This window comes from Ursus arctos, unplaced genomic scaffold, assembly GCF_023065955.2.
Source record: "Ursus arctos isolate Adak ecotype North America unplaced genomic scaffold, UrsArc2.0 scaffold_15, whole genome shotgun sequence".
Lineage (NCBI taxonomy): Eukaryota > Metazoa > Chordata > Mammalia > Carnivora > Ursidae > Ursus > Ursus arctos.
In genome coordinates this window covers 29,257,358-29,273,185 of record NW_026622819.1, presented here as the reverse complement: position 1 = coordinate 29,273,185, position 15,828 = coordinate 29,257,358, and the positions used below count along the sequence as shown (strand labels likewise).

The 15,828-nt window shown below is 46.2% G+C and overlaps 1 protein-coding gene across 2 annotated transcripts in view; it reads right to left on the bottom strand.

Annotated features, from left to right (window-relative positions):
- EGFLAM (EGF like, fibronectin type III and laminin G domains) overlaps positions 1–15,828 on the bottom strand; it is a 250,445-nt gene that overhangs the window by 164,212 nt on the left and 70,405 nt on the right. The window contains exon 1 of one of the 2 annotated variants that reach the window (XM_026506843.4): positions 14,544–15,318. The exons of the other annotated variant lie outside the window; for it this stretch is intronic. Coding sequence (XP_026362628.2) covers positions 14,544–14,640 — 97 coding nt within the window. The 5' untranslated portion in view covers positions 14,641–15,318. Of the gene's footprint in view, positions 1–14,543; positions 15,319–15,828 lie in introns of those variants that run through there. 2 annotated transcript variants of the gene reach the window in all.

Here is a 15,828-nt window from a genome sequence, read left to right as displayed (position 1 = left end):
CAGGTCAAAAGACTTGGGCCCTAGGGCTCATTCTGCCACTAATGAGATGCATGACATTAAGCAAAGTGACTTATCTTCACTAGACCATACAGGGTTAGACATCTACCCCTAAGGTCCCTTCTTGTGCTAAAATTCAGGGTTTCTATGATGCCAGCCTTAGAAGTCTGCGCTGTACTACCAGTGCTTGGTATCTAGCAAGCATTATATAAATGTCATCCATTGTTATTGTTTTGTGAAGGCACAATGCACCCCTTTAAATGGAAATGCAGATTCTTCCCCATTGTAACAATCAACAACCTAGACGCAAATTCTAAATAACAGAGCATACTGAGAAGCAAAAAAGACTGAAATTCCTATTGGCCTTCTCCATTAGCACAGTTTCTGGTTTTTTGTTTGGTTGGTTGGTTGCGTGGTGGTGGTGGTTCTCTGATCTAAAAACCGAGGGCTGTCACCCTTCCTGAATACTTCCAACTGGAGAAGTGATTCAATTATAAGCCTGGATTTTGTACAGCAGTGTAGAGTCACCCCTACCCCGAAAATTCTAGTGCAGGTTAGGACTAAGAACTAGGGCTCCAGACGTTCAATTTTTAAACATCTGCTGCCTTCTTCTCATAATGTATATAAACCTCTTGTGGCGGGCAGGAAAGGGAGTGTCAGCCGTGAATTTCCAAATAAAATCCATCAGTTATGGGTGTAGAAGCACTGTACCCACCGTAATTCCTCCAGCCTCACCACTTCAGAGCTGGCCACCGCTTCCAGCTACCAATCTCTGCAACTGTTTGCCAGAGAGTTTCTCAGAAGACATAGACATCAGCTCTGCCCACAAGCCTGGCAGGCTGGAAGTGGGGGGGAATGAGGGCCCTCCCTGTAGCAGCCCTTCCGCAGTGACGATGAAAATCAGTGTTGAATGCCCGAGCAGCTTCCCCCCTCAGGTAGGCCAACTCGGAACCCCGTGTCCTGTAACATTTCCTTGAGTTTCTCCCCTGAGCTTAAGCTCTATCATCCACCTGTATCCCACTTGACAAGAAACCCTTCAGGGACTGCCTTCTCAGTGGACTCCTTGTCTCACTCCCCTATGCTCCTGTTTTCTGTTTTTGTTTTGTTCTGCTTACCGTTCAAGTAAATTATTTTTATTCAAATTTTTGTCTTCAGTTCTGTTACTGGGGAATCCAAACCAAGACAATGGATGTAACCTAATTAATTCTTTTAAATTAGAGTAATAAGCATTTTCCACTGTAATCAGTAGAATATCAGGTACAAGATATTTATAGCCAAGGAATCGGAATAGAATCTACAAAATATCTAAAGCCTAAAAGCCAGCAATAACTGCCTGAAGTGGGAGAAAGTCCAAGCTTCCCATGGCCTTTCCCCCTGAGGTCAAATTCACTGGAATTATAAGAGGTTAGTTTTGGTTCATGATGACTTTCTCAAGAAATGAAAAACTATGTTCCCTTCATGTCATATGTGTTCTAGAAAGCTCTGGATTTCCAGGATTTCTATTAGGAGTCCTTGATAATCACTGCGATCATTTCTCAACGCCACACAGTGATGGGCAGGTCGGTCTCAATGTGCCCTTACCCAAGAGGCCAGCAGATTTGGGCTTCTCGGAGAACAAGCCCATCCTCAAAAGATCAAGGTTCCTGGTGCTTTTGCCATGAGTTTACTCATCCTAGCAGGCATCCTTACGCTAAATCAGACCTGATCCTCAGAGAATTCTGAATGCAAGGTAAACATAAATCAAAACCTTATGGTCATGCCTAAGGAGGAAAATCGCAGACATGGGGCATATATGACAAAGCAGTAGCACCAAAGCTATCAATAAGGGTCTCAGCAGGAAGAAGAATTTACTTAATTAAAAAAGATTTTAATTAAAAGACTACTTAGGTACAAGCTGCTTTAAGGGAGAATGAGGGAAACTGAAGGCAACCCAGAGATCAGCACCAGGGAGATGCTGCAGGTACCCCCAGGGCAGAAAGTGCAAGCGGAGAAAACCCCATTAAGTTACCGGAGCCAGCCAGAGTCGGAAGCCTTGCAGGGGCAGGAGCAGAGGCTTTAGAGAAACACAGTGGCAACGCAGGAGGAATCAGGGAAGAAAGATACCACATTCTCTCCCCTGCTCCCTCTGATCTCTTTCCAGGGCCGCCCATGGGCTGAACCCATGGGAAGCGGGGAAGGACACAGCAGTTGGAGCGATCCAGCAAGGCGGCCCCACGGGGCAAGGGGCAGGGCAGAGAAGAGAGGAGGTAAATGTGGGGTGAGGGGCAGGGCAAAGGTAAAAAACCCACGGGCATGTGGATGCAGAACTGAGTATACTGGAACGTCGGTCTTCATGGGTAAAACTTTGTAGTATTTCATTTGTTTCCTTAATACCCAGTTCACCATTTCGATCCCTTTATTATGAAAATATTCAAACCTAAAAAAAGCGAAAGAGTTTTAGAGTGAACACGTATATACTCACCAGCTGAGTTCTACCATTGACATTTTACTACTTGCTGTATCATATATGTATCGTGTGTGTGTCTACCTCTCTCTCCATCCATCAGGAAATCTTATTTTTTCATGTATTCCAAAGTAAATTGCAGACACCAGTACACTTGTCTCTAAACACTTCAGCAGCACATCATTTACTTAGTTCAATTTTAATTGCTATTACAATGCAGCTGATTTTCAGCTCTGGTTTATATACACACATGTACGTATATGTTTACATATACACATATATAGTGTTTATACACACACACACACACACATATATATACACATATACCCATGTATAAGTCAATTGGCCGGTGCGTCAATCAATTGGTTGCTTTCAGTTGGGCTGCCTAGGGGCATTCGCTTTATCAAGCATGTTGGTCCTTACAAAACAAAGACTGGAAAAACCTTTGCAAACACTCCAGCTTTGGGTTGCTTTACTTTCCAGGGATTACAGAATTGATCTTCCTAAGCAAGCCAGGGTCAGCACAATAAAACTGAAGAGGAACGTTGGAGAGACTGAGTACTGTTTTCCCCCAACCTCACAGTCAGATCTCATTACGAGAGAGGGCCTGGCTTCATCCCTTCTCCTGCGACCTGACCTTTTCAATCATACCGCCAATGCTATTCTCCACACAGCCTCCTTTTCCTTTGGTTTTAAAGACAAATGGGGGAAGGAGGGGAACTGAACATTGGACTGTAACACCTCCTCCCCCATTATCTTTTGATGTACGAGTAAAGGGTATTATTGCCTTTGCTTCCTAACCTCCCAAGACATGATAAAACAAAGATCTGAAGCAGCCCCGCATGTTACTTCAAACTCTACCTGTTCTCCACGTATCAAAAATGGCATATTTCACAGTATGGACTCGATCAGACGCTCCTTAAAAAACCACAATTCCAATAGCCTTTGGCAGCACATAGGTAGGATTTAAATTACAAGACTGCCGCAGACTGAGTCCTGAGAGATTTCTTTCTCTAAATCACACTGCCATGTGGGTTTTCAAATGTCTGCTCGGGTGGAGCAAAAACGTTGGCACATGGAAGCAACACCTTTCCTGTATGGTGCTGGAGGGAGGAAATGAATTCAGGGGCTGGGAGCAGAATCCAATTAATCACACGATGTTAAAACACATTTGCCCACAACAAGGCCATCACTTTCCATTCCACAGCTGCCTGGGGTAGGCCAATTGCTTGCAAGACACTCCACCAGGCGATGGAGGGGACCCCCAGGGGAAGACGGCATGGTGCTTGCCTTGACAAAGTTACAAATCTAATCGAAGGCACGTCGGGCAACACCAATCACATACCACAAGGGAGAATGGGAGAAATCACAAATGGCTCTTGGCCTGGAGGGCACAGGAAGACTTCCCAGAACAGGGGGCAATGGAGCCATGCTTTGAAGAGTCATTACATTTCCCTGGGCAAAGATGAGGGAAGGAATGTTCCAAGGGGGCAGATCAACAGCCGACAGGTTCATACTGGGAAAGTGAAGCAGTAGTCTATGGAATAGCAAATAACCTAGTTTGGCTGGAATACAGGTTGTGTATTCAGTGAGAAGACAGGCAAAGTAAGTTGGAGCCATATTGTGACAGACCTTGGATGCTCAGCTTTAGCGTTTGCAAGGCAGCAGGTGCCAGAAAAGAATATTAAACACAAGAGTGACAGGATTAGAAATGCATTTTAGGAAGATTATTCTGGCAGAGAGTATGGTTGACTCATTATGGGGAGAGAATAGATATCATAGAAATAGCACCTTTTATATTTATTCTCTTAATCCCACAGTAAAGGAAGGAAGGAAAATTTTTGTATATTCTAACTGCAAACAACCTCTGTTCGGGTAAGGAGCCATACAGCCGATACAGGAAAATCTGTTACTACTACAGTGGCTACACGTAATCTTGATATATGATCTCGATTCTTTCTTTTTGGTTTTACACAAAGCCCCAAATGAATGTGGGCTATTTTTTACTAAACTGTAAGGCTGATTCCAGATCTTTCACCAATAACATGAACTTTATGACTGATCTAGATACCAAAAGTCATCATCTAACAATATAAACTCCAAAAATCTATAATATAAAATTAAGGAAATTAAATTATTTTCAATTCCATTTTCATGGGAGCCTAAACTCAATTATACATTTGTGTCATTGTTATCAATATTTGAGGCTATATCAGGTATGAAAAAGCTACATCTCTTCCACTATATAAACTCTATCAACCATAATGAATCTAATTAATATGGACTAACTTTGGAGTGCAATTATTACCAAATGTTTAAGTGGTTTCCTAGGTGCATTTCCGGAAATTGTATTATCTCATTTATTTATCACACAAAATCTTTGTGGTAGATATTACCAGCCTTAAATTTCAGATGGAAATCTAAGGCATAAAGAGATTAAGTACTTTCTCTGGGGTCAGACAGCCATAAATTTTAAAACTAGAATTCAAACCCAGGTGTGCTTATTGGATTCTTGCTACAATTCCTCCAAGTTGAAGGGATGTGTGTTATGTGTGTGGGTTGCGACCAAAGCCCATCAATTACTTTAAAATAGCTATCACCGGAAGACTTCTCTTTTTCAAATGAACGATGTACTTGTTTAACTACTCTAATTAGGAACTCCTAGAATATCAAAGAGATGTTTAAGAAACCAACAGAAAGCCTTGAGACTTGAATGATAAGCCTTGAAATACACCACATGGAAGGTTTAGCAAACATCATTTGCTACTACAGAAGATGGCTAAACGGTGGAGGAATGGAAAATTTCAAGGCCCTGCTGAGTCCTCTGGGTGGTTCCTAAAACCAAAAAGGGTCTCCTATAGAAGACATCTGGGGGGATTCTGGAGCACCCTCCAGCTGGTACAGCTGCTTCTCAATTGCAAACAGCCCCTCAGTCATCATGCACTTTGCAAAAGGCACACTAACCAGCCAGGAGTGTGACTGAAAGCAGTACCAGTTCATTGTACATAGTGTCCTATGCCATGCATGGAGCCTCTGTGAGGAAAGAGTGACAAATCTTGTTGGTAAGTTTCCTCCTGCTTGCAGAGCTAGACTCAAGCATGTTGCAGTGATCATGTTCTTATCCATTAGCTGCAGGAACACCTCTGGATTGATGGAAAGCAACACGGGCTAGGGATTGGACAACCGAGGTTCATGTCCTGGCTCTGCCTACTTCCCCTTTGCCAAGTCATCTGCTCTTGACTTCCAAGTAGGGCGAGGGTTACAGATCAAATGAGATAATTTCTACGAAAGTGCTTTGAGATGTGCGGTGGTTCAACCCAATGTATCAATTTATTTTTGTTGGGATCAGTCCACACCATCTTCAGACCCAACAAAGCAGGCTGTGGTGTCTAAAAACTGATTTTTATATTTTAAGATGCATATCTCACTGAATAAATTATCCTACCATGAACAGTCCTTTTTGTTATGGGGCACAAATAGAAGGAGCTTCCAGAAAACTATAGGGAAAATAATCAGAGTTCTAATTGATGCGCCTTAGGAATTCACTCTATTTAACCAGCTGGATAGTTATGTTACTTTTGAAGAGGGATTAATTTTACTTTTTATAAAATGGAGCAAATAAGTAGCAACAAATAGCATATACTCACATAGACATATACATATTTTTGCATCCTACTGCAAACCAATCTCAGTCAATTTGACTGCTTAGTTTTCCAGATCTTTTCCTAAATGATGATTGCTTTCCAACACATAAAGACAGACGGCAACTCCCTGCTTTTCAACCAGGTTGTGCACTAAATGAATGCAAATTCTAGGCCAAATTCTGCCACACACATTGGCAAGAGGTCACAAAAACCATCATAAACGTACTCTTTTAACATCCCCTGTCTGTGGGCTTAGGAACTCCAAAGCACTCCATCAGAAAGTAGCCACCACATCTGGTCCACTTTCTTCCCGTGTACACGGCCAAACTACATATCCCAGCCTCCTTACAGTTTGGTTGGGGCCACGGGACCACGTGCCGGCCCGGCACATGTAAATCTCTCACACAAGCTTTCTTTCTCTTTACCTTCCATGACACCTTGCAAGCCCAATTTAAATATGACAGTACTACAGGAGAGAGGTTGCAGAGACAGAATGACTCAGGTTTTCAAGTCATCATTTGAAGGAGAGCAGTCCAGGAGAGCTGCCCAACAAGGAGCATTCACTTTGGACTTGGAGTAAATGAAAAATAAATTTTGTGTCAAGCCACTGAGATTTGGAAATGCTTGTTACAGCAGCAAGCACCTTGCTGCCGCAGATACGTCAATATCCAAATGGCAGAGCCAGTAAATCAGTTGGGGGAGCACGCACATGAGTCTACTGTTAAGTGAGCAAAACACAGGACTGAATGGGGCTTCAGCCTAACTCCAAAGCAGCTTGACTGTTGGGTTCACTGGTTCTTATTCTTTGTCTACACAAAAATAGAGGGACATGTATGATTTTTCGAGCTACTCACATATTCCACCAATGAAAACATTATTTCTAACATCATTTATGCTAATTAACAAACCATCTAGCCTGGATTTATGCTAACATTTATTTTCTTTTTTTTTTTTTTTTTAAAGATTTTTTATTTATTTATTTGACAGAGATAGAGACAGCCAACGAGAGAGGGAACACAAGCAGGGGGAGTGGGGGAGGAAGAAGCAGGCTCATAGCGGAGGAGCCTGATGTGGGGCTCGATCCCATAACGCTGGGATCACGCCCTGAGCCGAAGGCAGACGCTTAACGACTGAGCCACCCAGGCGCCCCTAACATTTATTTTCATGTATTTTCTAAGCCACCTCTGAGAGTAGACTTTACAGTAAAGGCCTGGAGTGTGCATTTCTGGCTAGCACAGAGATAAAGCTCAAAATATTTGACCAGTGGTAATGCACAGTCACTGAGAGATTAAAATAGATATAAACTCTTACACAGGAATGGCACCTTTTACACTGGATTACTTCGAGTGTTAATTAAGTACCCTTAGGGTACAGATTAAAGTAATTCATACAGTGACTGTTTATACTAAAGTATTTTAAAAATAAATTAGAAGCAATATAACAGGCATCTAATTCACAGCCATCATCCATTTTATTTATTTCTCTGCTCACTCTAAGAATTACAAGCAAAGGATCATGGGACCTATTCCTAAGTGTAAAATTAGATCGATAAAATTAGCCATCTGTCCAAGGAAGGCTCTAAACTCAGGTTGTATTTAAGTATTATGTTTCCAATTGCCCAGATGTTACAGAAGAGTGCTTGCTGATACAACTCCTTTTGCACAATGTAAACCATTAACTGGCTAATATAAACTTATTGCACCAAGAAAAATAAATAGCATTAACATTACATTAAATCTGATTCCGGATCTTGGGTGCCCTGTCAGCAAACACAAGTGTTAAGATTTAAATTGCTCAGGATTTGCAGAGTCAGATGAAGAAAGAATCTTCAAGTGTCTTTAGGGGAGTGAGGAGGAAGGGACTGGAAATGAGACGAAAGCTTCAGGAGGTATATTCTTGGTTGGCGTGGTTGGTTAAGGTAATAGTAATTACTACGATTATTGTTGAATGATAGCTCTTGCAAAGCACCTGTCCATTTTATTTCCCTTTATTCCTGAAATAAGCTGGTAGGGTTATCTGGGATAAATGGGGGGTTTCACAGCCGAGGAAATTCAAGAATCATTCATAGGAAAGGAAGAGCCAACGGAGCCTGGCCTCTACCAACCCATGTCACTGGGAGTGGCTCACGAATTACTCCAATCTACTGATCAATCAAACCCCAACCACTTTTTGGCTCTCAAGCTTCACGGAGATTTCCACCGATGCCCAGTCATGCATCAATCTGGCTAATTCCCTTTCAGGAACAGCTGCTCCCCCTCCACCACCACACCCTGCAAAACCTCCCCAAGACAATTACTGGGCAAACATCGTCCAACAGCCTAGGGGTTACTGTTTCTCCAAGGAATCCATTCAAGCAAGACCACAAACCGGGTGGCTGCGTTTTCCAAACAAAAAATCGAGGCATGTGGTTGACCAGAGAGTCCTTCTGATTTACCAATTAATTTATCTGAAAAATTTTACGACTCAGTACCAATTAAATCACATGTAATCAATCATACATTAATATGTATGGGAAAGGAACACGGAATCATAAGTGTCCGTGTTTCTCATCGTGCCTGGAACATATTCTTTCAGTCACAGATATTCACTCAGTTGCTTTCCTCTGTCCACATTAAACAATCCGAGTTCCATAACTACTCCTTCCAGCCTCAGGCTTCTGTGCCTTTTAAGTGCTTTGGTACATGTCCTGCCCCACTTAATCCTTCTAGCCACCTTGAACGGCCGGTTCTGTCCCATTTTTACAGACAAAGATACGGAGACCACAGAGCTAACGTAACTTGCCTTACCTCATCCAGTCACTAACAACTGCGGTGGCAGGACTTGAACCCAAATCTGTCAAATACGAAAGCCTGTGCTTCTCACCCCAGACGAAACGAGACTTGGCGGCTGAAGGAACAGGGGCAGGGTGGGGGCGGGGGTTGTGAGGGTGGAGTGGGTCTGAGGGAAATGGGGGCATGGGTTACACACAGCGGCACGTAGCTGCTTACCAGTGCTACTGCAGGCTTTCCCTCCTTTGGGCGGCCATCTCTCAAGGAACGGGTTGAGCAAAAAGGGGGGAGGAAGGGGAGGATTTGCGCGGAGATGTCTTCAGCCGCCTTCAGACGCCCACAAGCCCCGAACCCAACCTTCGGAAGACCTGTGGAGCCTCGGGTTACAACACAGATCAGAGCAATGAGTTGTCAATGCCGGTCCCACGTGGCGTGGACGAAGGAAGGAAGGGGAGGCCGTGGGTGTCCCACAGAGTATCTGGGGAGAAGGTCCGGAGGAAAGGGAGGCGGACAGGAGCCTAAACTCTCCTTTGCCGGGTCAGCGTGTGGACCGCAAAGCACCTCATCAAGTTACCGGAGGTTCTCGTGAAAGAGGCAGGCGCGTGAGATGCACTCCAAGAAGTCTCACCCTGGCCAAGTTCAGGAATTACTTGCCTGGGTCAGAGACCCGAGGTTGGCTGAGCCAGCTCTGCAAAGTGCGCCCTCTGCTGGCAGCTATTTTATTTGACCTTCCCCTGTGTCCCCTGCTCCCCATCCCCACCCCCAATCCCATGAGGTTGGGGGTCCAAGAGGCCAATGTCTTCCAGCGCATTTCAGGAGGCTGGAGCCACACTCTGGGGTCTTTTTTCAAAACGGGAACGGAATCAAAGATGGGTTTGGGGGTTTCCGCTACAAACAGCCATTGAGGCTCTGTGGTACCTCCTTCCTGTTTCCCTTTTTCTATCCCTGGAATAGCAGGTACACTTCTAGTATCTGCAATTTGACATGCTGTGGCCAAAGTCAGTGGGAGGGGTCCTGGCCAGCTCAAAAGATTTTCTGTTGCAATCATAACATCCCATCATTCATTGAGTTGATTGGGAGCGACCAGTCCTGGTGGCAGGGCGGGTGAGGTCGGAGATGCAAGCTAGCCACAGGACCACCCCGGAGGCCTCAGACGCCTGAATGCCTGTCTTCCAGAAACTGAGTTCTGCGGCACTGGACCACTTTTGAGCTAGACAGATGGACAACTACTCCCAAAAGAATTCAAAGGTTATTAAAGCCCTGGGCTCCGGGCAGGAAACACAAAGCAAAAACAAAAACCACCACTCAGTTCCTTTCTGGCCAAGTCACTCTTCCATGAGAAAGAATTCTAAGAAACAAGTACTGCCTCATATTATGACATTTACTCCTGACCTTGACCTCTCTGTCCCTTCACCTCACAGAGAATCCAAGGAAAGAAAGAGAGGAGAGGGAGGCTTCTTATAGGGATTAGATATGATGTGGAAACTAAGAGGAGGGTAGGTGGGCTGAAGAAATGGAGGAGTGGAGGAAATATTTCTGCTACATTGCTTGGACTGCATGGATGCCAGTAGTTAGGTGCTGGGGATATATCTATATCTCTCTATATACATATATGGCCCTCATGGGGGGAAATATGTGTGGCCTTTATGAGCTCCAGTGTTCCCCAAGAAGCAAGATAATCTGGATAATGTTGTAGGGAAGGACTTTGGGTTGGAAAGAGAGAAGGAGGGACACGCAGAAGAGATGAGCCCCCCAAAATACATGCTTTGGGAAGGGGACTTGCATGAGAGCTGTAAGTGTGGATATAACTAGTCCCTTGTGACCAGCAGGTTGTTCAGGTCGGGGAGCAGGGCATAGAACAGGAAGGCCCCTGACTCAGTGGCCAATGAGCCTCATGCTAGCAGCAGCAGAGCCACCTAAAGGTTCCTGGATTCACCACCATCAATGAGCAAAATATATTGCCCTCCAGCTCCCTCCAGCTAAGTCTGCTCTTCCAGATTCTTGTTTTTCTCTTTCGGGGGTTTCTCTGGATCTTCCCTGTAGTCTAGTTTGACAGGTAAGGAAATGCTGAGGGAGCGGAAAGGAAAAGATGAGAGCCGTGCATCTCCCTAAAGATGACTGTGGAGCCCCAGCTCTTCTAGGGAAGACCCAGTTCTCACCCCTGACCTGGCCTTGTCTCTCTGCCCCTGGGGCCTCGGGCAGACTGGAAAGTCAGGAAGAAAGGCAGGGCTCTCCAGCGGTCCTCCAGCCCCTCCCTCCGGGCCAGAGAGTAAATTAATGCCATGAGCCACCAGTGTGCCTGTGGGAACAGGTGTGTGGCTTGCTGTGTGCTGCTTCCAGCACAAGTGTCTGATTGCCCTTTCCCACCTTCCTGCTCCACATCAGAAACCCCAGTCTTTCTTGTGCTTCCTAGAGAGACTCTGAATATCAGGGAGAAGTACCCACTCGGGAGGGCCTGGGTACTAGTTCTGGTTCAGCTTCCGATGTTAAGTTGGACAAGTCCCTTAATCACCCTCAGCCCAGTTGTCAAATGAAGCCTTTTCACTTCCTTCCAGGTCTCTGATTCTAGTTTGGAATCTGAGAAGGAATGAAGGCTATGCGATGTTCCCATGCCAGGAAGATCCAGGGAGATGACGGTGTCCTATACCCTACCTAGTGTCAGAAGCCCCTTTTTCTACCTCCAGGACCTTGGATGGATCCTCTGGCCCTCACAAGACTTAGCACCCAGGAGTTCAACAAGAGAAAGGAAGCGGTTCATGCACCTGGTTACCCCCCCTGATTCTTGCAGATGAGGTCAGCAGACAATGGCTCCCAGAACACCATCTCAGTATTGTTCACACTCTGTTATCTTTGAAGGCCTGGGCACGATCCCATGTACAAATATCTATGCACAGCAGCAGGGATAACGCCCTCCACCTGACTCTGTCCCATGGGAGCTCCCCTGTTCGGCCAGGAGGAAGATGCCCTCCAGGACAGGTCTGCAGACCTCTGCTACCAGGGCCGCTAAGGACTCCCTTCCTGGTCCTGAATATCACAGCCCGAATCCCATTCCGCCACTTACTAGTTGTGTGGCCTTGGAGGAGATATTTAATCTCTCTGAGCCACAATTTCACCTTCAGTTAAACAGGGGTAATAACAGTACCCATCTCACAGAGCTGCTGGGTTGATTAAATATCGTATTTGCCAAGTTCTTAGAGCAGCGCAGCAAGCACTTAATTAGAGTTCGTTATTATTATTTCATTTGACTTAAGAGCTGTCATTTCTTGTTCGTATCGGCAAATGCAGAGGTTTCTTTATTAATGCTCAGTGGCAGAAGATGAGCTATCTTGGGGTGGAGGGAAAGGTTGCCTATGTCGGACCCAAATTAAACTCATCATTGAAGCTGCTACTTGCTTTCTTCCCCGCCAGAGCTAGGTGGAGATGGGGAATTTTCATGTGGATTTTCAATCCAAGTCTTCTCCATCTTTTAGGAGCATCAGGAGACAGACAGGGTCATCCAAAGAAAACAGGGCTGTTCCAGCACGCCTACATGGTGGCCCTGCTCCCTTCAAAGTACTGCTCACAGACCAATTTCTATTGAGGAAACGAGGTACAAAGAAAGTCCTATATGGATCCTAGCAGGATTTGCTGGTGTCTGGGGAAGATTATAAATTAGCTGGTTGCTGTTCACATCAGAGCCAAGCAGGGCACATTCAGTTTTTAATCTGGACCAATTTTCCGGATCAAAAACTAGTCTTTCCGAAGGATGTAAATGAGCCCAGGAGGAAATTTTCCCCTGAAGTGAAGTAGCTGTCATTGTAATCTGAGCAGCTTTCCAACCTGAAAGCCAGTGTCTGGAGAAAATTATAAAGTAATGAAAAGCTCTTCTAGGCTGAACCTAGTCCAAACACCCCTTCTACCTCAAATTTGATGTATTTAATATGCCAAAATATTTAAAAGGTAGAGTTACCACTATCAAAACCCTATCCATGCTTCAAATAAAACCAAAGAGGCCAACATGGCATATTCATGGCATGAGTATCAGAATGAGAACCTGGATGAACCAGGTAGGAAACATTTTTAGGAGAGAAGCTACAAAAAATAAAAAAGGAAATACGATGAACCATATGAGCAGTTTTATATACAGCAGGCTTTTTGTGAGATGCTGTTAAAAATATTCTGCTTACATGGATTGAAATCTATCCTTAAAAGAGTATTACACACAATGTTTAAGCTTAAGAACTATAGACACAATAGGCATCACTAAAAAATTGTGACTAGATGGTTTTATGTGAATAAACCCACAAAATACAATTGATCATGATGTGCTTATCTTAAGGAGGAAAGTTAGAAAAAAGCCCTTGCCTGAAATCCTTGAAGATATGTGTACGTGTGCATGTGAGAAACAATTTAATATAATATTGCCTTGGACTGCTGCTATCATCTCCAAAATGAATTGAACAGGGGCTCTAGCTCGTAATTTAAGTGTATTGCAGATTATGATAATGACCAAATTTCAAGACAGGTACCAATAGATACAGCTTGAAGAGTGAGGGTGTCCCCCAGAGCTGAAAGGCAACAAGTCATATTTCCAAATGAAGAGATCCTTGAGCAGTGAAAATATTTAAGCAGCCATATAGGAACCCGCCAAGATTATTTTCTTCGCCCTCTGATAAATTTCCTTGGTTTGTCTCTTTTTCATAGGATGGTTATTTGTGAAGATAAACTGCACTTTCTGCAGACTTTTGTAGACTGCATTAAAATAAAGTTATATTGCTTTCCATTGTTCTTAAGATGTAATTAATCCCATAAGACAACCTCGCTTACAAAGTAAACGAGAAAACAAAAAACAAAAAAACCCCAGAAAAACACAAATTTTTCAGCATTCAAAATACAGTCTCAGCAAAGTAGAATAAAAATCGTTATTCCGGCAACAACGTTTAGAACTTTATTGTCTAGAACGCTGTTCTTCGAATAATCTCACAACACAGACTAAATCAAAGTAGACAAAAATACACAAAGAACTTTTACCAGTGTAACTAGAGAAAATGCCAAGTTACTGTGTTCCTGGTTCTCTCCAGTTCTTTGTAATAGCCAACAACACCATACATCTTTGTTCAAACTGACCAGCAAAGAAAGACCGGAGTTCAAAATACGGTAACATTAACATTAACCCATCAGGCACTCCTTTTTGAGAAAAGGGCCCCGGAGTGGAAAGCATCCTTAAAAGCAGAGGCCACATCTCTACACAGTGCCGGGGCAGGACCAGAGATGGGCAGCGGGAACTCTAGGCAAATCTTCAGACACTTAACAGGAAATGGCTGGGCTCTGGACAATATGAATTCAATAAAGATGTTTAGAGACACAGGAGAAGCTGTTTGACTTCTGCACAGTTGCAATCCTCTGTAATTGAGACAGCATGATCGCTGCCCCTGCTCTCAGCTCTCTGTGCTCAAATACACAGCCCTCCACCTCTACTGTGTCTGGAAAATAGATTATTCTTTCAACAAACAAACATCCCTGGAACCGCCTGAGCTGGGGGGCGGGGAGGGCGAGGTTCGCGTCTTTTCTCAGCTCTGGGCTGAGATGAACCCAGTGAAACTGCCACCGGTCAGGCGAGAGAGGGGCGGCGCGTCGCCCGCTCGGCGTCCGGCCAGGGACCGCGACCGGGCGCTCCGGGCGTGCTGTCCCCGGGCGCGCCGAGCGCGTTACCTCGTTTTTGGGGAGCTGCTCGGAGAGATACTGCGCTGGGTCCGAGGCTGGAAGCCAGGAGCAGGAGCCGGAGCAAGACGCCTCGGAGTAAATCCATTTCACCGCGGGCGCCGGCAAAGTTTCACCAAGTCCCGGGCGCACAAGGAGAGGGCGTCTCCGGGGGGACTTGTGGGAGGCGGCCTCCGGGGATCCCCGGACCAGGGTGAGGAGGTGGCGGGCTGAGGGAGCTGGACCAGCAACGACGGAGGAGTCCGAGGAGGCAGGGCAGCTGCCGGGAGGTCGGCGTGCGGGAGTGAAGTCCTCTTGGAGCCGAAGGGCTTTTCGGAGGGGGGGGGCGGGGGCGGCGAAGGAAGCCGACGGGGAGGGACCGGCTGGCCGTGGGAGGGAGGGAGGCTCGACCCGCCCGGGGATGGAATTACAATCGAGTGGAAGAGAGAGGGGCAGGCTCTGAGACAATTTACTCTTCGCCCACCTCTGGGACCGACAGCCCGCCCATCACCCTCTAACGACCCCCGGCTCAGCCCTTCCCGGCTGGTGACCTAGATTGGGGCGCTAGGAGGGGCCGACAGGGCGGGAGTTAGGGGACTGTGAGTCCAGGACCCTCTGCCGCGGTCCTGACCCTGAAATCTTGCGGCGCTTCCCCCTCCCCCGGCTCTACACTCCTCCCCTCCTCCAGCCGCGCCCCTCTAGGTCACTTCCACCCAGCTTGGAGACTTTTTCCAACACCTCCAAAGGTTGCTCTGGTCTGTCCAGCGCACTTGGGGGGAGGGAGGGTGTCTGCGGTTTGCAAGTCGGGGAGGATAAGAGGAAGAGGGGGCGGGGCCGGCCGAGTCTAGGGCGCTAAGAAGATAAATGGGATTTAAGGCGCGCAGATGGAGAGCCGAGGCCCCGCCACTCGGCTGGAAACGCGGGGTGCAGATTAGGGCCCAGCGCGGGGGAGCGGGGTCCCCTCCCTGCAGAGGAAGGCAACTTGAGACCCTCCGGGGGAAGAGATGAAAGTCCAGGTTAAGCCTGGCGTCGGGGGAGGGACGCGAGCTAAAGCCCCCTGGCGGACGAAGACCAGACCCGACCCGGCACACGCCTGCTGAGCTGGGGTTGGGGGCCGGCGGGAGGTCCTGGCCACTGATTCCGGGACCTGGGTTCCCGGGTCAGCTCCCTTCTCCTCTGCATTTGCTGCCCCAAGACTCAGTAAAATACGCCTTTTGTCGGGTGTCCTCGTGGCGCTGCGAGAAGCGAGACCCCGGGACCCAAGTCCAGTTACACACTAACATGCCGATCTTCACGC